At 40.4% G+C, this 16,905-nt stretch overlaps 2 protein-coding genes across 2 annotated transcripts in view; one reads left to right on the top strand and one right to left on the bottom strand.

The window, feature by feature from the left end:
• Nucleotides 1-16,905, bottom strand: part of LOC124064477 — a 956,368-nt gene that overhangs the window by 759,084 nt on the left and 180,379 nt on the right. The gene's annotated exons all lie outside the window — the stretch shown is intronic.
• dbndd1 (dysbindin domain containing 1) lies at nucleotides 412-16,621 on the top strand. The gene is made up of 4 exons (XM_046385514.1): nucleotides 412-870; nucleotides 4,088-4,237; nucleotides 10,204-10,341; nucleotides 15,898-16,621. Exons 1-4 carry the CDS (start codon nucleotides 840-842, stop codon nucleotides 16,050-16,052), a joined length of 474 nt encoding a protein of 157 aa, XP_046241470.1. The 5' UTR covers nucleotides 412-839; the 3' UTR covers nucleotides 16,053-16,621.

Here is a 16,905-nt window from a genome sequence, read left to right on the forward strand (position 1 = left end):
AAAGGAGCACAATTTCCTGCTTTTCAGAAGGCATGGGATTCAGACTTCCATCACAGGCAAATAACTCCATAATGCATGCATTTACAATTAGTCAAGGCTTTTCTGAATCGCACACCTAAATTTAAGTCCTGCAACATCTCTTTTAATTATCTGCCTTGCTTGAGTTGTGTGTATTTGATATTAACTGAACTCATCGTCAGGTTTAAATTCAGGTATACCCACAAACTGTTATACCACAACCATGCACATGCACACAGGGATACTCATTCACACACAGCCCTCCCCCCTCCAGTGGTCCATAAACCTCTCCGACACCCCATTCTCTCGGTCCACGTCAGTCTGGGCAGGCTGCCAGCTCAACCCTCCCTCCCTTTCTCTCTCTCTCTTTCCTCTCTTTCAGCCTGGATCTCTCTCTCTCTGTATTCTGTACGTACCGAGCCAAGCCTCACAATGCTGCGTTCACTAAACCAAGTGGCTTAGAAATTAGCAGTGATGTCGCTGTTGCCAAACCCACTTCTCTGTGGTGGACTCGTTCTGTGAGGCAGTGCAGCACTCAGACAGCTGAGCAGGTGGACTGTGCGAGAGGAGAAACCAGCATCACCTGTCTGGGAAATCTGGAACAAGGGAGGACAGAAAAGGAGGAGGAGGAGGAGGGGCACAGTCTTTGGAAAACTGAGATCTCGCTCTGTCTACACATCCCATCCCACCCCTCTCTCTCTCTCTCTCTCTCATATGCACACACACACAGACACACTCTCCCCCTCGCCTCTCCCTTTTTCCCTCCCTGTTTGTCTCCAATGCTGGCGTGGTGAACGGCAGGACACCCTCGGCTGAGCTGCATGGAGGCACAGGGAGGGGCAGGGAGCCCAGGTAAGAGCCATTTTCTCTTCTTTCTTTTCTCTGTGCCAAAGCTTTTGTCACACTACACTGCCATGGCTGTTGGACAGTATCTTTGTCTTTTGAAAGACATGTGCTCTGAATAGCATGTTTGAGGTGTTTATAATTATTTCTGATTCTTTCTAAATGGTGGGATAATATTTGTCAGAGTCTCTACATTTTTCCTGAATGTCTTGTCAAGAGTTTGTCACTGATAGGTTTATATAGCAGGCCTCCACTACCTCTATCTCAGTACCTGGTTTTCCTCAATGAGAATATAGGCTTCATGTTTAATCTATCCCCCAGGAGGGCAATAATATGGTTGACCTACAGTGTGTGGTCTTTTTATATCAGCATACTATAGGTCAACCATGCACAAGCTGGACTGATGAAATACAAATTGCAGGATATAGTGGACACATATGGCCTTTGTGTAAAGGCCACCCAGAGAAGACTTCAGTGTATGGTAGTACTGCACAATGCCACTATTGCACTGTAACAGCGAAACAGTCAACGGCACATAATTGAACTACGTTTTTCTACAGTCTAGGCTGAGTATTGTCAGGAAAGTCTTAAATAACATGCCCATGTAGGACAGATTATAACATTTTAATAAATCAAAAAGATATGCATCTCACACTGCACACAGAGAAACAGCAGTAGTTAATTTGTCAGTATTGCATTAACTGCCTCTGAAACTGCAGTGTGCACTGTGCATTCAATCACTGTGAAAATGTTGCTTTATTACTTCACTGGGCTAAAACAATGTCTTTATGGCCACTTTCAGCATATTATTTATTTATTTTTATAGATGATGCTTTTTTCCTGCTGTGTCTTTGTCCCACTGCACATAGTTTACGTACTGTATCCGAGCACTACAGGAGCAGAATTAATTGACAAACCTGACAAATTGCTCTCCATAATGAGACTGAATTAGAGTGAACATAACTATTACGATGCATCACAGGACGAGGTTAAGATTTCTGAGGCTGTTCTGAAGCAACAGCCACTCCGAATTAAGAACTTATCATTAGACAAAACATTGCCAGCCCCCCTTGTAAGGATAAGAATGAATATTGCTGGAAAATGCTCTAAAAACCCTTTAAACTGTTTGGGAAATGAATGCTGGAGACAGCATTTTCTAATAATTTGGTCATCTGTTGTTAGAGAAATTTGCATAGGGATGCTCAAAAGACTACTATGAACGAAAAAGACAGAGAGCATTCAGCAAGCAAAATGACCTCGAGAGTAGGATGTTGAGCTGTTAAGTCTTCCTGCCTGGCTACAAATAATAACTGATTTTCTTTAATATAGACATCGAGTTTGGTTCAACTTTTGGCAAATGTACATCATTCTCCTCCTCTGTGTCTCCTTTGCTTTCTCTCTCCAGCTGTCTGCCTGTCTTGAGTTGGCTGATTCACAGACAGTCACGGCTGACAGCTCGAGACAGTGTCAGCCACTGCCTGAAAAGACCACATTTCTCATGGCTGGCTGTCAGTAACTTATACTCTTGTTATTTACTCTGTTTTCCTCGCAGGCAGTTTGACAGGTGGAGGATAGATCAGGTCATCTGTGTAAACATGTCCTCCTCTACATGCAGATAATACTGTGACTTTCTGCTACTCTTATTCTGTCACAGATTAACACCTTGACTCATCTTTCGTGTATATCCATAGATACCCAAGTACTCAAAATCTAGACGTATATGAACATACAAAACATGAGAGCAGTGTATAACAGGACAGGAAGAACCAGTAGAGCTATACAGGTGATTCACAAGAGCTGCATTTTGGATTTATGCCTGATGTTTTCAATAGTACAAATATCTAAATAGAAGTCTAAATCAAGAGTCATATCTTAAAATTTAATACTGAACAGCCACGTCTACATTTCCTTAAAAAAACACAAGTGGTTCCATAAAACACAACAAACGTGATTTTGTTTGTTTGTTTGTTTTTTTGTTAAACGAATGCACTGCAACTCCAAAAGCCCACTCCTCTTGTGATCTAATTTCTGTGATGAAAAAAAGATGGTTGATGGATAAAATTAGAACTTCGATAAATGGGTGTCCGACATATCAAAGCAATGGCAGAAAGGTCAAGCATGATTTGTTGAAGAAGATGATGGAAATAGAAATCAAAGCTGCTGGTAGATAAGATCTAAATACTGAACAAAGTTTTCATTATAAAAGCCGAGGTAATGCTATAGTCTTTCACTTTGTGTGGCTTCTCACTGGGGAAATCAATCGATAGCAGGGGAAATACAAATCAGAATCTATCTTCTTCTGGCTTTGCTCTGGCTGTAACACATTTTTCATACGAAATGAGAAATTCAAATGTCTAGAAACATACTGCAACAGCCATCTGGTGGAGCCCATCAGGAAGCTGCTGTACTCCCACACTACTTTACATCAAATCTGCATGTTATCAGAAAAAAGCAATTTTTGCTAAATGTTGGTGCAGACACACACAGATGATCCTTTATCTATTATGATGTCCTTTCAGATATTTTTAATGTAGTGCTGGTTTACTTTGTTGATAAATTTATTGTCCGATTTCATCCAAAATTTTTGATTTGTACCAGCAGAAAAATAATATCACCTGAAAGAATTTTATCCTTCAGCAATTTGGAAATTCCTAAACGTGCAGCACTTCTGTGTTCCTGTCCTTAAGTCATTCAGCTTCATCACACCCCACTCTGCTTTCAGCTCTGACAAACAGGTGAACAGAGTGTAAACATTTCTGTGTTCACTATTTTAAGTGCCCTCTATTTTCAGACTTTGTTAATAGCCTGTAGGAACTTCTTTTTCTGTGCTGAATGAATGTTTGAGACTTGTATTGACTGTCAGAATGTAGACTGTATTAAAAGGGGAATAAAGGACAATCAACAGTAAAACTGAGCATTACAATAGACTGGCAATACCAGTTAGCTGGGGATTTCATGTCAGGTTTAGATTTTAACTGAGTGGATAAACATAACTTTCACTATTCAGTAAGGATATAAACATTGACTTCTTCCAATTCTTTGGATCTCTTAAGGCATTTTTCTGATGCCTTAAATTGTTTGGGGTTAGAAATAGATGCGAGATCTACTATAGGTTAAGTAGCTCTTTTATTAGCAATCTAAAAAACCTATGAGCAGTAGCTCCAGGTTTTAATTGCTCTGTCTTTGCTTCCTCTCACTCACTGTCTCTCTCTCTGTGTGCTGATAGAGCCCAATAAAGACATCCAGAAGCTTCTGAAGCCCTCCAGCTCAGGAGACCTGTCCAAGGAGTTGCTCCAGCACCCAGCAGGGGGGGAGGAGGAGGAGGGCAGTCTGTCTGGGCACACTGCTAGCCTGCTGCACATCACTGAGAAAAGACGTGAGTACCTGAGGGAAAGAGGTGAAGAGAGGCTGATATCAGAGCGGTTGATGCTTGCACTGTATGGTCTTTGTGCACTGTGTATGGTCTGGGTTGTTTGCACTATGTACAGTTATGTACAGGTTGTATTTAACCTCTCTTGTAGTGTTCATATAGCACAGAGGAACATTGTCTCATTTCACTGGTGGGTGTTCTGCTGTGAGCAATGAAATGACAATTAAAAAAACCACTTGACTTGACTTGATATTAAGGATGTGAAACAGTGATAAATATTCATAGGTAATAAAGAGGTGTTATAGGCTAATTATGGGTGGAAACTCCCACAAGTAACATACCTGATCAATACAAAGTGTCTCCAACAAAGAAGGAGATTAGAAATGTTAAATAAGGAGGAGGATATCCTGCTTCCACCGAAGAATGTCTGTCGGTTACAGTCACTGCTAGATCGATCCAAAGTAAAATTGTAAATACTGAACCTCATGTGCTCGAGCACTAGTGCATTTGTTCTACACATGTTACACATATAACTCTGAATAGACAGTTGATCCTATCTGATCTTTAAACCCACTGAACGATCACTGTCTATTTTAGGTATTCCGGTCCCACATTCTCAAAGACCTCTGCAGCCTACCGTTATCTGAAAGGACTCATTGTGCATCAGTCCCATACAGAGGCTTCCCTGTACGTGCCTCGCTCAGAGCCCAGGGCACAGAACCACAGAGGGCTAATGGGGCTACATGGGTGACAAGGCAACCTTTATCTGCTTCAATAACTCAACACTTTTTCAGGGAGACAGCTCATCCAGAGGCTAATGTCTGTGTGTCTGTGATTTAATGCGACCCTCTAACTAGCCATACCACCTGGCAGGTCAGCTAATCGTATCTGGCAATGAAGCAAAGGGAAAGCAAGGAGAGATCATTGCCAACTCAAATAGTTACAAAATTCTCTTTAAATCCCATTCTGAGAAAACAAGTAATGAGAATTATCAGCCCTTTTTTTTCCACTCTGTTATTAAGAGATGACATTTAAAAATGTTCCTGCTCTATTTATGAAATTTATGGAGATAACTCAAGATTTTGTCCACAGAGCAACTTTGCAACCTCATCTTGAAAGGCACAGACAAACAAAATTCCCTCCTAGTGCTTCAGTTTTATCTCCAAGAAGGCGAACCACAGTTGCTCCTGAGACATCATTTATATTTAGACCTGCAGCAAAAAGTCTATCTTAAAAAAAAAAGCAAAAAAAAAAAAACCAACAAAAACATCCCACCGAGTTGTCAAGCAGCACAGGTAGATGCAAATACATTCAGACTCAAATAAAAGATAAGTTGCCTAATATTACTGGGTGGATGTTCAGGAATTGAGAATTAAAAATGTATGGTGACTGCTGTTCAGTAGCCTGAAAGCAAAACAGTGTTTATCTATGTGTGTTGATCTCTAATAGCATAAAGCACAAATCAAAGAGAAGAACAGAGAAATGCAGGATTCCAAACAATGTGATCAACTTATTTTGCAGCTTAAATTCCAACACACCACACAGCTCTTTTCCAGGAAACTAAGCAAATTGAAACATCTGACTTCAAACAGCAGGATGTACTGGAGAACAGCTGTATGCATCAGAGAACAACTGCACACAAATGTGAACGAGTGTATGTATGTATGCTCAGTTACTGTGAGGAAAAGGGCCTCTAGAACAGAATGTCTAAAGAAAATACTTAGTTGTTTAGTATGTATCTCAGTAACTTAGCCTTCTCTCAATTGTCCTCATTCTGTGAGAGCCCAGCCATCATTACAAGCTGCTCAGGATGGACAGATGACCTCAGAGCCCTCATGGGCCAGTGGAGAGGGAAGGGGATTAGACAGAAGCAGCATGCAAGGCACATACCCTGTGCTCTCCTATCCTTTCTCCCAAATGTGGACTCCTCCCTCTCACCCTTCCTCCCCATTCTTTGTTCCTTCAGTCCAAACTGCACCCTTCTAAATGCAATGAGAGGAAAGAGTGGGGAGGAATAAAAAGAGAAATAAAATCAAAGTGAAACCTTTTGACAGAATGCAAACAATTATTTTTCTCACACACGTTCTGAAGGAAAAGAAACATTAGCTTTCAGTGAATTGAGGGTACCTTTATTTCACACACATTAACTACAAAGGCATGAATATATAAAGTGTGAGATTAAGGGCAAGCTAAAAAAAAAAAAAAAAATAAATAAACCAAGGAAGAATCGAAATGGATCACAGTGTGCAAATTTGACTTCTTGTGGACCACCAGTCTGTGTGCTTGCTATACAAAAGTGTTTTTTGCATCATTTTACATCATCTGCTTAAGACACACTGTCTTCGTTTTTTTTTTTTGTCTCAGGGTGAATTCTCTATTGTCAGTCCTACCCACTTGCATCTCAGAGCTCTCATGATTGGCTTTTGCGATGGAGGCATTTTTTCAGTGTGTCTGCCTAGGAGAGAAAATGTACTGATCAATTATTCAAGGGTAAGGAGTGTGGGAGAGGAAAAAAGATATGGGGGAGAAGTGGTTAAACAACAAGCACTGCAGAATGGGAATAACCTTGGAACAAATTGATAATAATGGCAGGAAATAACAGCGTTTCTTTAGTTTAACATAATGCCTTCCTTTTTTTCTTGTTTTACATTTACTCTCTTACTTTCATCCCTCCCTCCTCTCCCATAAGCCTGCCTCGCCCTCTTTTCTCTTCTCCTCCCCCGCAATTTCCTACCTCCCTTTTTCTCTGCCTCTGGTTTTTTCACTCTTTCTGAAAAAGGGGTGGAAAACTGACAGCTGTAAGCTGGCACCTTCCTGCCTGAGGGAAAAGTAAAATGCATTCAAGAGTTAAGGATCAATCTCAAGTGATGAAAAATGTGAAATGAAAAAATGGTTTTGGATGTCAACTAATAAATGCATATTACAGTACTGAGTATGACCAACCACATCAGACACAGGAAAAAGCCTTGGATGTGAAGTAGCTGTGACTGTTTGCTGAGCCTTTCTGCTGCTGTTGGTTAATTATATGTGGTGCAGTAGTTAATGGTGTGATAATGGAAAAAGATTAATTTAACCCTTTAATTAACTTCTATGTAGGATTCATTTTACTTAACAGAACTAATGTCAAGTGAAGCCTCAGGCAGTTAGTTTCACAAGCCAATGTGGAAGTTGGGTATTTCTAAATGTAAACAGGATGGCAGAACTAGCTAAGCCTTATGTGTGATCATTAAAACTTAAAATCATTCTGTACCTATGTGGTAACCTGTGAGATAACATGTTACTAGAATGGAGATGCTGAAAATGACACACAAGGTCTCTTTAGGTGCAGATTAACACTCGATGATCCAAATATTAATGGATAATAGCATGATTACATTTTCAAAAATGAACTTTCAGGATTCTTGCTTACAGCTTTATGCTGGAGTACAGACAAATGAAGGGGTCTGGTGATTTTTAGAGAACCAACTTCGTCTTTAATACGTCCTCAGGTGTCCAGCATCTGAGTGTTGAGTTGGATTTTTAATGTAGGATTTAATGGTTTGTATCAGGACAGAAGAGATATGTTTGCAATAATATTTCCAATATGGAACATGTTGAGGAACGATGACGTGGAGACTGAAATGGAGCCCTGAGGGATGTCACAGATGACCACTATGATACATCTGAAACCGAGTTAGACTCTGACCTTTGTCAGTTTAGGTCCATTATTTTTTGTCTTAAAGGATTAGTGTCTGAAAGGATTCAAACAGAACAGTCACCTCTCTTTCCTGCATCTTTCTCCTCTCTTAGTTTTCTTATTTGTTGTCAATCGCTGTCCATATTGTCCTTTCTGTAGACATTTCAGTTTTTAATATTACTTCATGTGCATCATTTCTGCTTGTTTGCATTCTCTTGTAGTTATTGGTTCAATTCCTTGTGTCTCCTAGCATTTCTTATACATTTGAAACATGGTATATTGACCAGTCACTGCTTCAGCATGATCATCAGTCTTCTTAAAATCAATATGTGCTATATCAGGAGGAGGACAACGCAGGGAATTAAATGTAGCAGCAAACAAAGAGCAGTGGGAGAGTGGGCTCTGCATCTTCAGCCTGAAGCATTGTCTTAAACAGCTTGGAAAACAGCAGGAAAACGACGTGGGTTAATAACAGCTTTCAACTTGTCACATAACCCATCGTTCTCTCCACAAAGTCATGCCCACAACACCCAGTGAAGTGTTTCATTCAGACCTGACATTGCATAGCAGGCCAGTATCCACTAATTCATTAAGGAAAATACAAACACACCTCCATCTGCCTCAGTGCAGTCTTCAAACATTTTTCTCACTATAATCACAGATTAGTTCAGCTCTGTTAAACAGAATTGGCTGCCATGTTAGGTGATGCTGAGACAAACAGTGTGTATGTATTAGAGTCTTCAAATAAATGTACCTTTTCAGAATATTAGAGTGCATTAAAATTTAACCTTTGGGGCAGCCATATTGGAATGCTGAACTTGGCACGTTCCTGCACACCACATGTAAATATGAGCCTGTTGAGGGCAGCAGTAAGAAGCCCTGCCTGCCGAGCAATCAAAAGCTCGTGCAGAAATGAACAGGTGCGAGACAACCAGGAGAAAGGCAGAGATCACAGTGCCATCTATTTTCATCTCCACTGATCTTAAGTCTTGTTTCTTTTCTTTAGTCTGTTAACAAACAGGCATCTTGCTGACAGAGAGAGACACGCTCTGTTTAGCTGACTGTCTGGACTGGAAACTCAAACACCAGTTGTTTGTTTGTAGCGCTGGACCACCAGGAGGAGGTGATTTTATAAAGCTAATAAAGCTTTAAGGCTAACAGAACCACTAGATGCCTGGCCAACTGAGCTAGCTAGCTAGCTAAGAACAGCAACAGTTAGCAACAGTTAGTGCTTACCTTGGCAACAAGTTCACTCTCTGTCCATCAGAAAACTCTCTTCAAAAACTTGAGTAGCCAGAGGACTTCATAGGGAAAAGGTGCAAATATTTTTCTTCATTGAATGTGATACAGTTTTAACAGTTAGGGAATAAAGTTGTGTATTGTCATTGAGGCCCTCCGCTCTGACAGTATCATTTTTCCAACCCAATTCTGGTCTCATTTGTGGTCTGATAAATCAGTTTCACCAAATTCAAGTTATAAACAATATAATATGTTAAGCTGTGTCACAAAATGGAGGATCCAACTGAACAAAAAGACTTAAACTTACTCACCTTAAATAAATAAACTCAAAAAAGAAGTGAAGGCAAACTAAATGCAGCTGGGAGTCCAGGTAAATAATGGTCCAAACAAAGAATAATCCAAATGGCAACACAAACACAGAGCACAGCTTATTTAGACAGAGGAGACTACATGACAATCTGGGCGGGGCAATCAATCAGTATTGGAGGGAAAACAGACAGAGACAGGAAATTTAAAGCAAGCACCACTACAACAAGTGACTTCTATCAAAATAAAACAGGAAATAAAAAGCTATGCAAGACTTGGTGGGTGAGGAGGGGGGTGGTGACACACATATTTATATGCATGTGGAGTAGGGAAGAGAGATCTGATCACAAGTGTTCTCTTGGACCCCATGTGGAGACACATTCAAATGCCAGGTGTGAACCGACATACTTAGAGCTGACCACCAAAGATGCATATCTATGGGCAGAAGCAGATTCAAGTAATATAGGGTGTCTGAAATATTTCTGAAGTAGTGAGTACTTAACTTTACAAGAGATGTACAGATAAAAATGGATAAAAGAGTAAAAATGTACTGTGTTGAAATCGATTTTACAATAGAACTGCGAGAGCCAGCTATTGATCTGATTATGAGTTGAGTGGAGATTCAGGAGCGACATGATGGGTTGAGAATATATGCAGTTACACCGCCCCGCTTTTCTTCTGCACTGTCAGCAAAAATGTGTGGATCATTTTAATCTCTCAAGTTCGCCTGCTTTCTCTTTCTGCTCCACAGAACCACTGAGTAGTGTGTCTTCTTTGGAAGTGCACTTTGACCTCCTGGATCTGACTGAGCTGACGGACATGTCTGACCAGGAACTGGCTGAGGTTTTTGCTGACTCTGATGAGGAGAACCACAACGACTCCCCAGCAGGTAAGGCCTGCTAAAAATTTAAATAATCTTTTCATAAAAAAAATATCCAAGCAAGGTTTGTGCATAAAATAGTGCAAGTTATTATAAGTATATTGTTAAGTTGTGCGGACAGATCTGCTGACCATGTATAAATGGAATAAAATAATTTGTTGGGTCAGTGTGTTGAACATAAAATTTGATTGTTGAGGGAAACATTTCCCAAATGAAATTTTCTCCTTGCAGTCCTTTACCTCAGGATTTCACATCTTGTGGAGTTTATCATTATGGCCCGGCAGGGTCCTAAAAAGGCCTGCCGAGCCATAATGATTTGAAATGAAATGTGATTCCTTCAGGAACTCATAAAAAGAAATTTCACAGTGTCATGGATTAAGCTGCCCTTAAACTGAGAAGGTTGAACTGCTCATTTTATAGTTATAAGACACAATTTTATTTAGATTCTACCAAATAATAACATTAAGAATCACAATTCTGAAAAGCAGAAATGAAAGGAAACCTTATGCTGTTGAGCTCACAAACGAGCCAAATTAATCGGATGCAGTAAAAAACGTTATGCACATATGCACGTTAAACAGAAGAGACAGTTCATCCTGCTTGTGTGTCACAGCAGCAGGTACAGAATAAAGGTTAGTATGTCTCCAAAAGGAAGCACAAAATCTTTCCCATGTTTTATTTATGACCTGCGAGCCTCATCCTGCATGCGGACAGCGAACTCCCTCTTCCTCCGACACTCCTCTCAGCAGGCACACAGGATTTCAAGCTGGTTCAACATTCAAAGGGCCACTTACACAATTTCAAAAAGGTCTTGCAAATATTGTATATTCTGTGTGTGGACTGTGCCTGTCAAAAAAAAAAATTAAGACATTACATTTTTCTTGATAGAAAAGACTTTAAGTTGGGATACTGTCATCAAATATGGGTGCAATCAATTTTAAAGCTTTGTTTGGCTCAAAACAGATATTCATCATTCTAGTTTGAATCCACTGAAATACACAACAGATGGACACAACCGCTTTTGCATGACCAGACATCCTTCTCACTTTAGTATAGAGACATCATCATCATCGTTATCTTAAAACTTAATAAATATTGTTTTCCTCCAGATTATTTCTACTTTCTCTGAAATGTCTAATTATTCCATCTCTTTCTTCTTCAGCGACGTTGTTCTTTCCATTACGTCTCTTTTCTGTTTATCACTAGCATTCCATATAACGATACAGCTTGTTAAGTGTGAATTATGGTCCCGGTGGGCCATCTGTGCTATAAGCTGCTGTCTGCAGATCTACGGCCACTTATTTAAATTAAAGATACCATACAGCACATTGTGCAGAGGCACATGTGTGAGAAGGAACAAATGTCTTTGTAAAACCATGCATTGTTGCACACTCTGTGCTCATGTATAACGCTTTTGTTAAAAGTATTCCGGTTTATCATATGCACTGTGAACTGTAGTGAAAGACTGTGGTTTCCCAGTCGCAATTAGGGAATTAGTATACCAGCTAAGCTAGGCTCAGTAAGTTCAGCTTGACATTATCAGTTACCTGTCAACACGTCCAGCAGCTACAGAGCACCATGAGCAATTATTTGACAGCTAAACAACTAGAGTCAAGAGGGCATTGTCTTCATAAATTTCAGCTTGTCCACCCTTTTCAGCGGTCCTCTCCAAACAGCACCACACCAAGCATTCCTCAGCCTCTTGTTAGTCACAGGCACCAGATGCTTGTCAGGAACCAGGTACAGGAGATGCAAGAACCGAGAAGCCGCCCCTCCAAGGCCTCACATACGCTGCTCTGCTTTCTGCTAACCGAGATGAGGTCCTGCAGTCAGGAGATTCACAGCTTAATACCACTGTTAGGATATGAAATGATTTGGTTTACACAGCTTCAATCTGTGAGACACAAAGTCCCAACAATGATTAAATGTTTCTACACTCGGAGTGACATATTTGGATTCTGTTTTTATTTTCAAGTGATGCAAGTGACATCACGATGATCAGTGCATGTCATTCACTCTATTATTATTCTTACTTTTTATTTTTACCTGCATCAATCATGAATAAAAATAGATCATCCGTCTGAGAATGAGGCAAACATTTGTTCCTTGTTGAGATTCTTTAATTTTTTGACATAAGATGTATCGTTCTGCTTGCTTCCACAAATCTCCTGCTTCCACCTGTGAGCTGTTTTTGTCTCGCACTCACCACAAATGCAGTCCTCCTCTCCTCCACTCTCTGTCTCTTAGCTCGGCTTCACTGTTTATTCCCAGTCTCTCTCTCTCCTTGTCTGACTGAGATTTGGTCTGTACAGAAGGAGGATAACCATCCCAGACAGATGAGGCATCTAAGATTGCTGAACGTTTGTTACTGTAAAGCAGCTGTTTTGCTTATAGGACGGCACACAATTGACATAAAATCATACTATCAGGAAAAACATGAAACACAGCTGTTCTGCATTATGTTTCCTGGTTTTTAAAGCAGCAGGTAGTGCATTGCACCAAGCTGCTGTTCACATGAGCATTTATAACAGGCTAACAGAACGGATAGATCCACCATCTTCAGTAAGACAATTCAGAAGACACAGGAAGTCTTTTTTTGAATGAAAATGTTCATCAAACAACATCCGATCACCTGAGCAGGAGATACAATGCAAAAGCTTGACTGGCTCAAAATTCAGCCAATATACTAAAATGGATGTTTCTTAAGTGTGCAATTATGTTTTATATTGTCTAAACCGGCAAAATGATAAATGTCATATGAACAAGATATTCTGTTGTTGCGTGCAGACGTTGAGGGGTGTAGAAAATGACAGTGGTGCGTGCATGAGAATGGATTTAGCAAAACAGCGACTTATTGAATGAATCTCAGCTGTGAGGACCAGCTGTTCTGTTTCATCTGGATTCCTTAAAACCTTCTTCATTACTCAGCCCTGTAATTTCATGGAAGATGGTTTTCAATAAGCCTTGCACAGTCTCGCCAAATAATAGTAACATATTGCAAACTGAACTGTAGCAAAGGCAGTATTATGAAAGTAAGTTGAACTGAAATCATTTGTGTCAAAGTTTGTATTGTAAATGTGGTAGTACTGAGCTGTGTAGGCTCAATGGGAAACTGCTGAGTTTGGGTGGTAGGGAGGAGAGGAGAGGAGAGGAGAGGAGAGGAGAGGAGAGGAGAGGAGAGGAGAGGAGAGGAGAGGAGAGGGTGAAAATGGGTGAGTGGGTTCATGCTAAATGTAGGTTCCTGAATAATTCACTTTTCCCTGCTGGAAACAAGCAGGCCTTCAAAGCCATTTAAACAGTTATCATAATCTGTGTAATACGCTAGCACATTATTTATACATGCTCGTGTCTTTTTTGTTTTGTTTACTGTACTGTCTTCCTTTTCCGTTTCCTCCTTTTCCATTCCCATCTTCCTCTCTTGCTAAGCTTGAAGCCTAATTCATGGACAGTTCAGCCAAAATTAAAGATCAGTTCCACTTCATAGCTTGAATCCATACAGAACATACAGCCATCAGTGTTTCAGCAAATGTCTCTCTCTAGAACAGCTCCCGAGCCACAGGACAAAAGGCTGATTTTGTCCAGTAGGTTTGTTCTTTGTTTCACAACACAGGTTGATGAACCATAAAGTTTTCCCACATCTGTGAAAAACTACCACAGATGTAGCTTTGGCTTCCTATTCTTTGTGTTTGGAGCAGCAAAGGTTTTAACTGATGACACTGCAGACTGAACTGTCCTGTTACTGTCTGGTTGATGTTTTTTTTATGTTCAAGTAATATGAGCTCTGTTTTAAAGTGGGTATTTGAAAGATGCAGAGCAAATCATATACTTCATGTTCTCTGCATTGTATCAACAGTGTCTCTCAGGAGGGACCCATCTGTAAAAATGATATTTTGTTCCCAAACTGCTGTCAAAGATAGCTGCAGTGATATCACTGCATGGGATGTAGCCAGAAGTAAAGTACATTGTAATGTTTTAGCCCATAAAGAAGCAGTGCCGCTGCAGCTTTCTGTCCTGTGAAATTCACGAGCTGTTCTGTATCCTTTAGGAGCACTGGACAACAATTTATAGACCGTCTGCAGAAGTACAACTCACTGCCTTTGGGGTCAATCTAGGCTTAAACATTACAGATTATTATTTTAATGATTTAAATACTTGCCCCAGTTCACAAATACTGATGGATTGTACTAGGATCAAAAATGAAAAGAGTGTTGTTGGATTTAATGAGAATGGTATTGTCAAATAGGTCATTCACCGGTTTTTCATTTTTTGTAGCAGAGTTGAATATTTCAGAAAAACTAAATGGAGTATCAGTAACATGCTGACTGAAGAATTAAAGGCTGCTAGCCAGCAACACACAAGGAAAATAGTGCAGTACCCCACAGCTCAAGGTAGTCTGTGTCTGTGACGGCCATAGAGCAGAAGAGAGAGAAAGAAAAAAAAGGAGACATCTTTGTATGTTTTGGAGAGGTACGTAATTACTTTACCTCACAGGTGTGCAAGCATCACCCACCTTGTGTGTTTCATTTGTTTTCCTTTCAGTCCTTTAGATGTCAGGTAAAAAGAAATCTAAACAATGCACACAAGGAGCAGAAAAATGTCATGCCTTACTCACACATTATACATTATATGCACATTGCAGACGCATTTATGAAACCATGTAAACACAAAACGCAGTCATCAGCAGGTGTTCAGTACGCTTGCTCCAGCAGACGCCTTTGTGCTGTTGAGGAGGTTGTTGTCCTCATTAAAATCCAGTGGAGATGCCATCAATTTTCTAAGATCAATATGTCTTTTCTACCCCCCCTCTCCCTCTCAGATGTGTGAGAATATGGATGTGGCTTTAGGGAGATATACAAGCCAGGCGATGAGTATGACCTTCACTTAAGAGACCTATCATTGGACTAAAATGGGCAGAGTAAGGCAGAGAGTTGTCAGTTCCTTATTAGTCATACACTCTGTTGCTTTGTTGTACTCCTGGTAGGTTGCACATCGCCACCAAGTGGTCTAAAGCTGAACTGTAATAGAAATTCTTTGGCTATAATTAAAAATTCAACAAAAATATAATTGGTATCAAATGACCACATTTTTACAGCAGAGATATTATTTATGGTATGTATATATTTGCTAGTTTATACAAAAATTAAACAGGTTTCTGTCTTAGGAATCCTTTTGTGAATCATTTTAGATACCTCAAACGTCATAATTTGACACTCGGTAAGATGTCTTACTGTGACATTGCATAAGAATCCCTAAAAAGTTTCCCCAGTAATGCTGTATGAACAACAGTCTGTAGACTGTCTAGAAATGGCTGGTATGAATCTCTGTGTGTGCAATCATTTTACACAGACTAAAGGCATTGAATGGACCTTAGAATAGCAAGCATTAGCTGTAAGTTGGGCTCTGGAGATATGTTCCTAGCATTGGGTTTTTCATGCAAGGGGTGTATTTCATCAGTAAACATTAAGACAAATCTGTCTGTGTGTGTTTCCACATACATCTGAAGTTAGATCTGCCAGACACTTTGGATTCCTGTTGGTAACAAGATGTTGTCTGTTTGGTCCTCAGGTTCCCACCAGCCTGTGCTGCCCCGAGGTGGGTACATGCGCTCACCTTCGTGGACACGCTGCAGCAAAGTTGAGCCCCCTCGAGAGAGAAAACACCACAGTGACTCGGACACCCCAGAGCCCTTAATGAAGCTGGAAAGACCGAAGCAGCCATGATAGCTGGCGTGAAACAGCTGGACCATGGAAAAAGAGCAAACCCAGAGGCAGACAGACACAGCCAGAACAGGAACACAATGCGGACCAGGAGGCCCCCGTCTGCCACTGTGCACTCACATAGCGTTTCATGGTGCTGAACACACAAGTTCAGGTTGTACTCTGGACAACGTGCTCTGTGCTCTAACTAAAGATGTTGAGATGTGCAATACACACACTCTCCTCCTCTCTCCCTTTCTTCTCTTCTCTTCTCTGTTACACACACAATCATTGTGTTTTTCATGCAAGGGGTTCTTAATGTTCTCTGGGCTCCCAGAGCTTTGTTTTCGAATGACAGACAGGGTATGAGGTCTGCAGAATAATAAGAGCACTTCCATCCTTACTGCTTCTCTCAGGATGGGGAATAGCCTGGACATCGAGATTGATTCCTAAATTGTTTCCACAGCGTGTGGCCTGACCTTACCTTTAATGTGAAGTTTGGACACTGGGATTCACACTGAATTACCAGGACACGATTCAAAACATAAATCATGTCATAAAGCTGTTCAAAATAAAATATTACACTGAGGTTATTACTTCATGTGTTGCTTGAAAATGTGACAGGGTTTTTTTTTCTGTTGCCTGCAATTAAGGTGATTTAATAGGTGAAAAGTAGATGTTTAGCCACTGTCTTCATCACACCTTCTCCATGTAAATGAAGAATGTGTGTTGTTAGTCTAGTTGCCCCCAAAAATGTTGCACTTCTCTCACTGAATTGTATTTACAGTGCTGCCCAAGAATTATTGGCATTTGCTGCAGATGACATAAAAGATAAACAGACCAAGTAGCAGGCTATATGTGACACACTTTTCCATAC

The sequence above is a fragment of the Scatophagus argus genome, chromosome 1, assembly GCF_020382885.2.
Source record: "Scatophagus argus isolate fScaArg1 chromosome 1, fScaArg1.pri, whole genome shotgun sequence".
Taxonomy (NCBI): Eukaryota; Metazoa; Chordata; class Actinopteri; family Scatophagidae; genus Scatophagus; species Scatophagus argus.

What these genes read in the sequence shown, in the direction of transcription:
- dbndd1 (XM_046385514.1), top strand. Translation starts at nt 840, where the DNA reads ATGGAGGCACAGGGAGGGGCAGGGAGCCCAG. An exon ending in GGGAGGGGCAGGGAGCCCAG is followed by an intron (nt 871 to 4,087) that starts GTAAGAGCCATT and finishes GTGTGCTGATAG; the next exon opens with AGCCCAATAAAGACATCCAG. An exon ending in CCACAACGACTCCCCAGCAG is followed by an intron (nt 10,342 to 15,897) that starts GTAAGGCCTGCT and finishes TTTGGTCCTCAG; the next exon opens with GTTCCCACCAGCCTGTGCTG.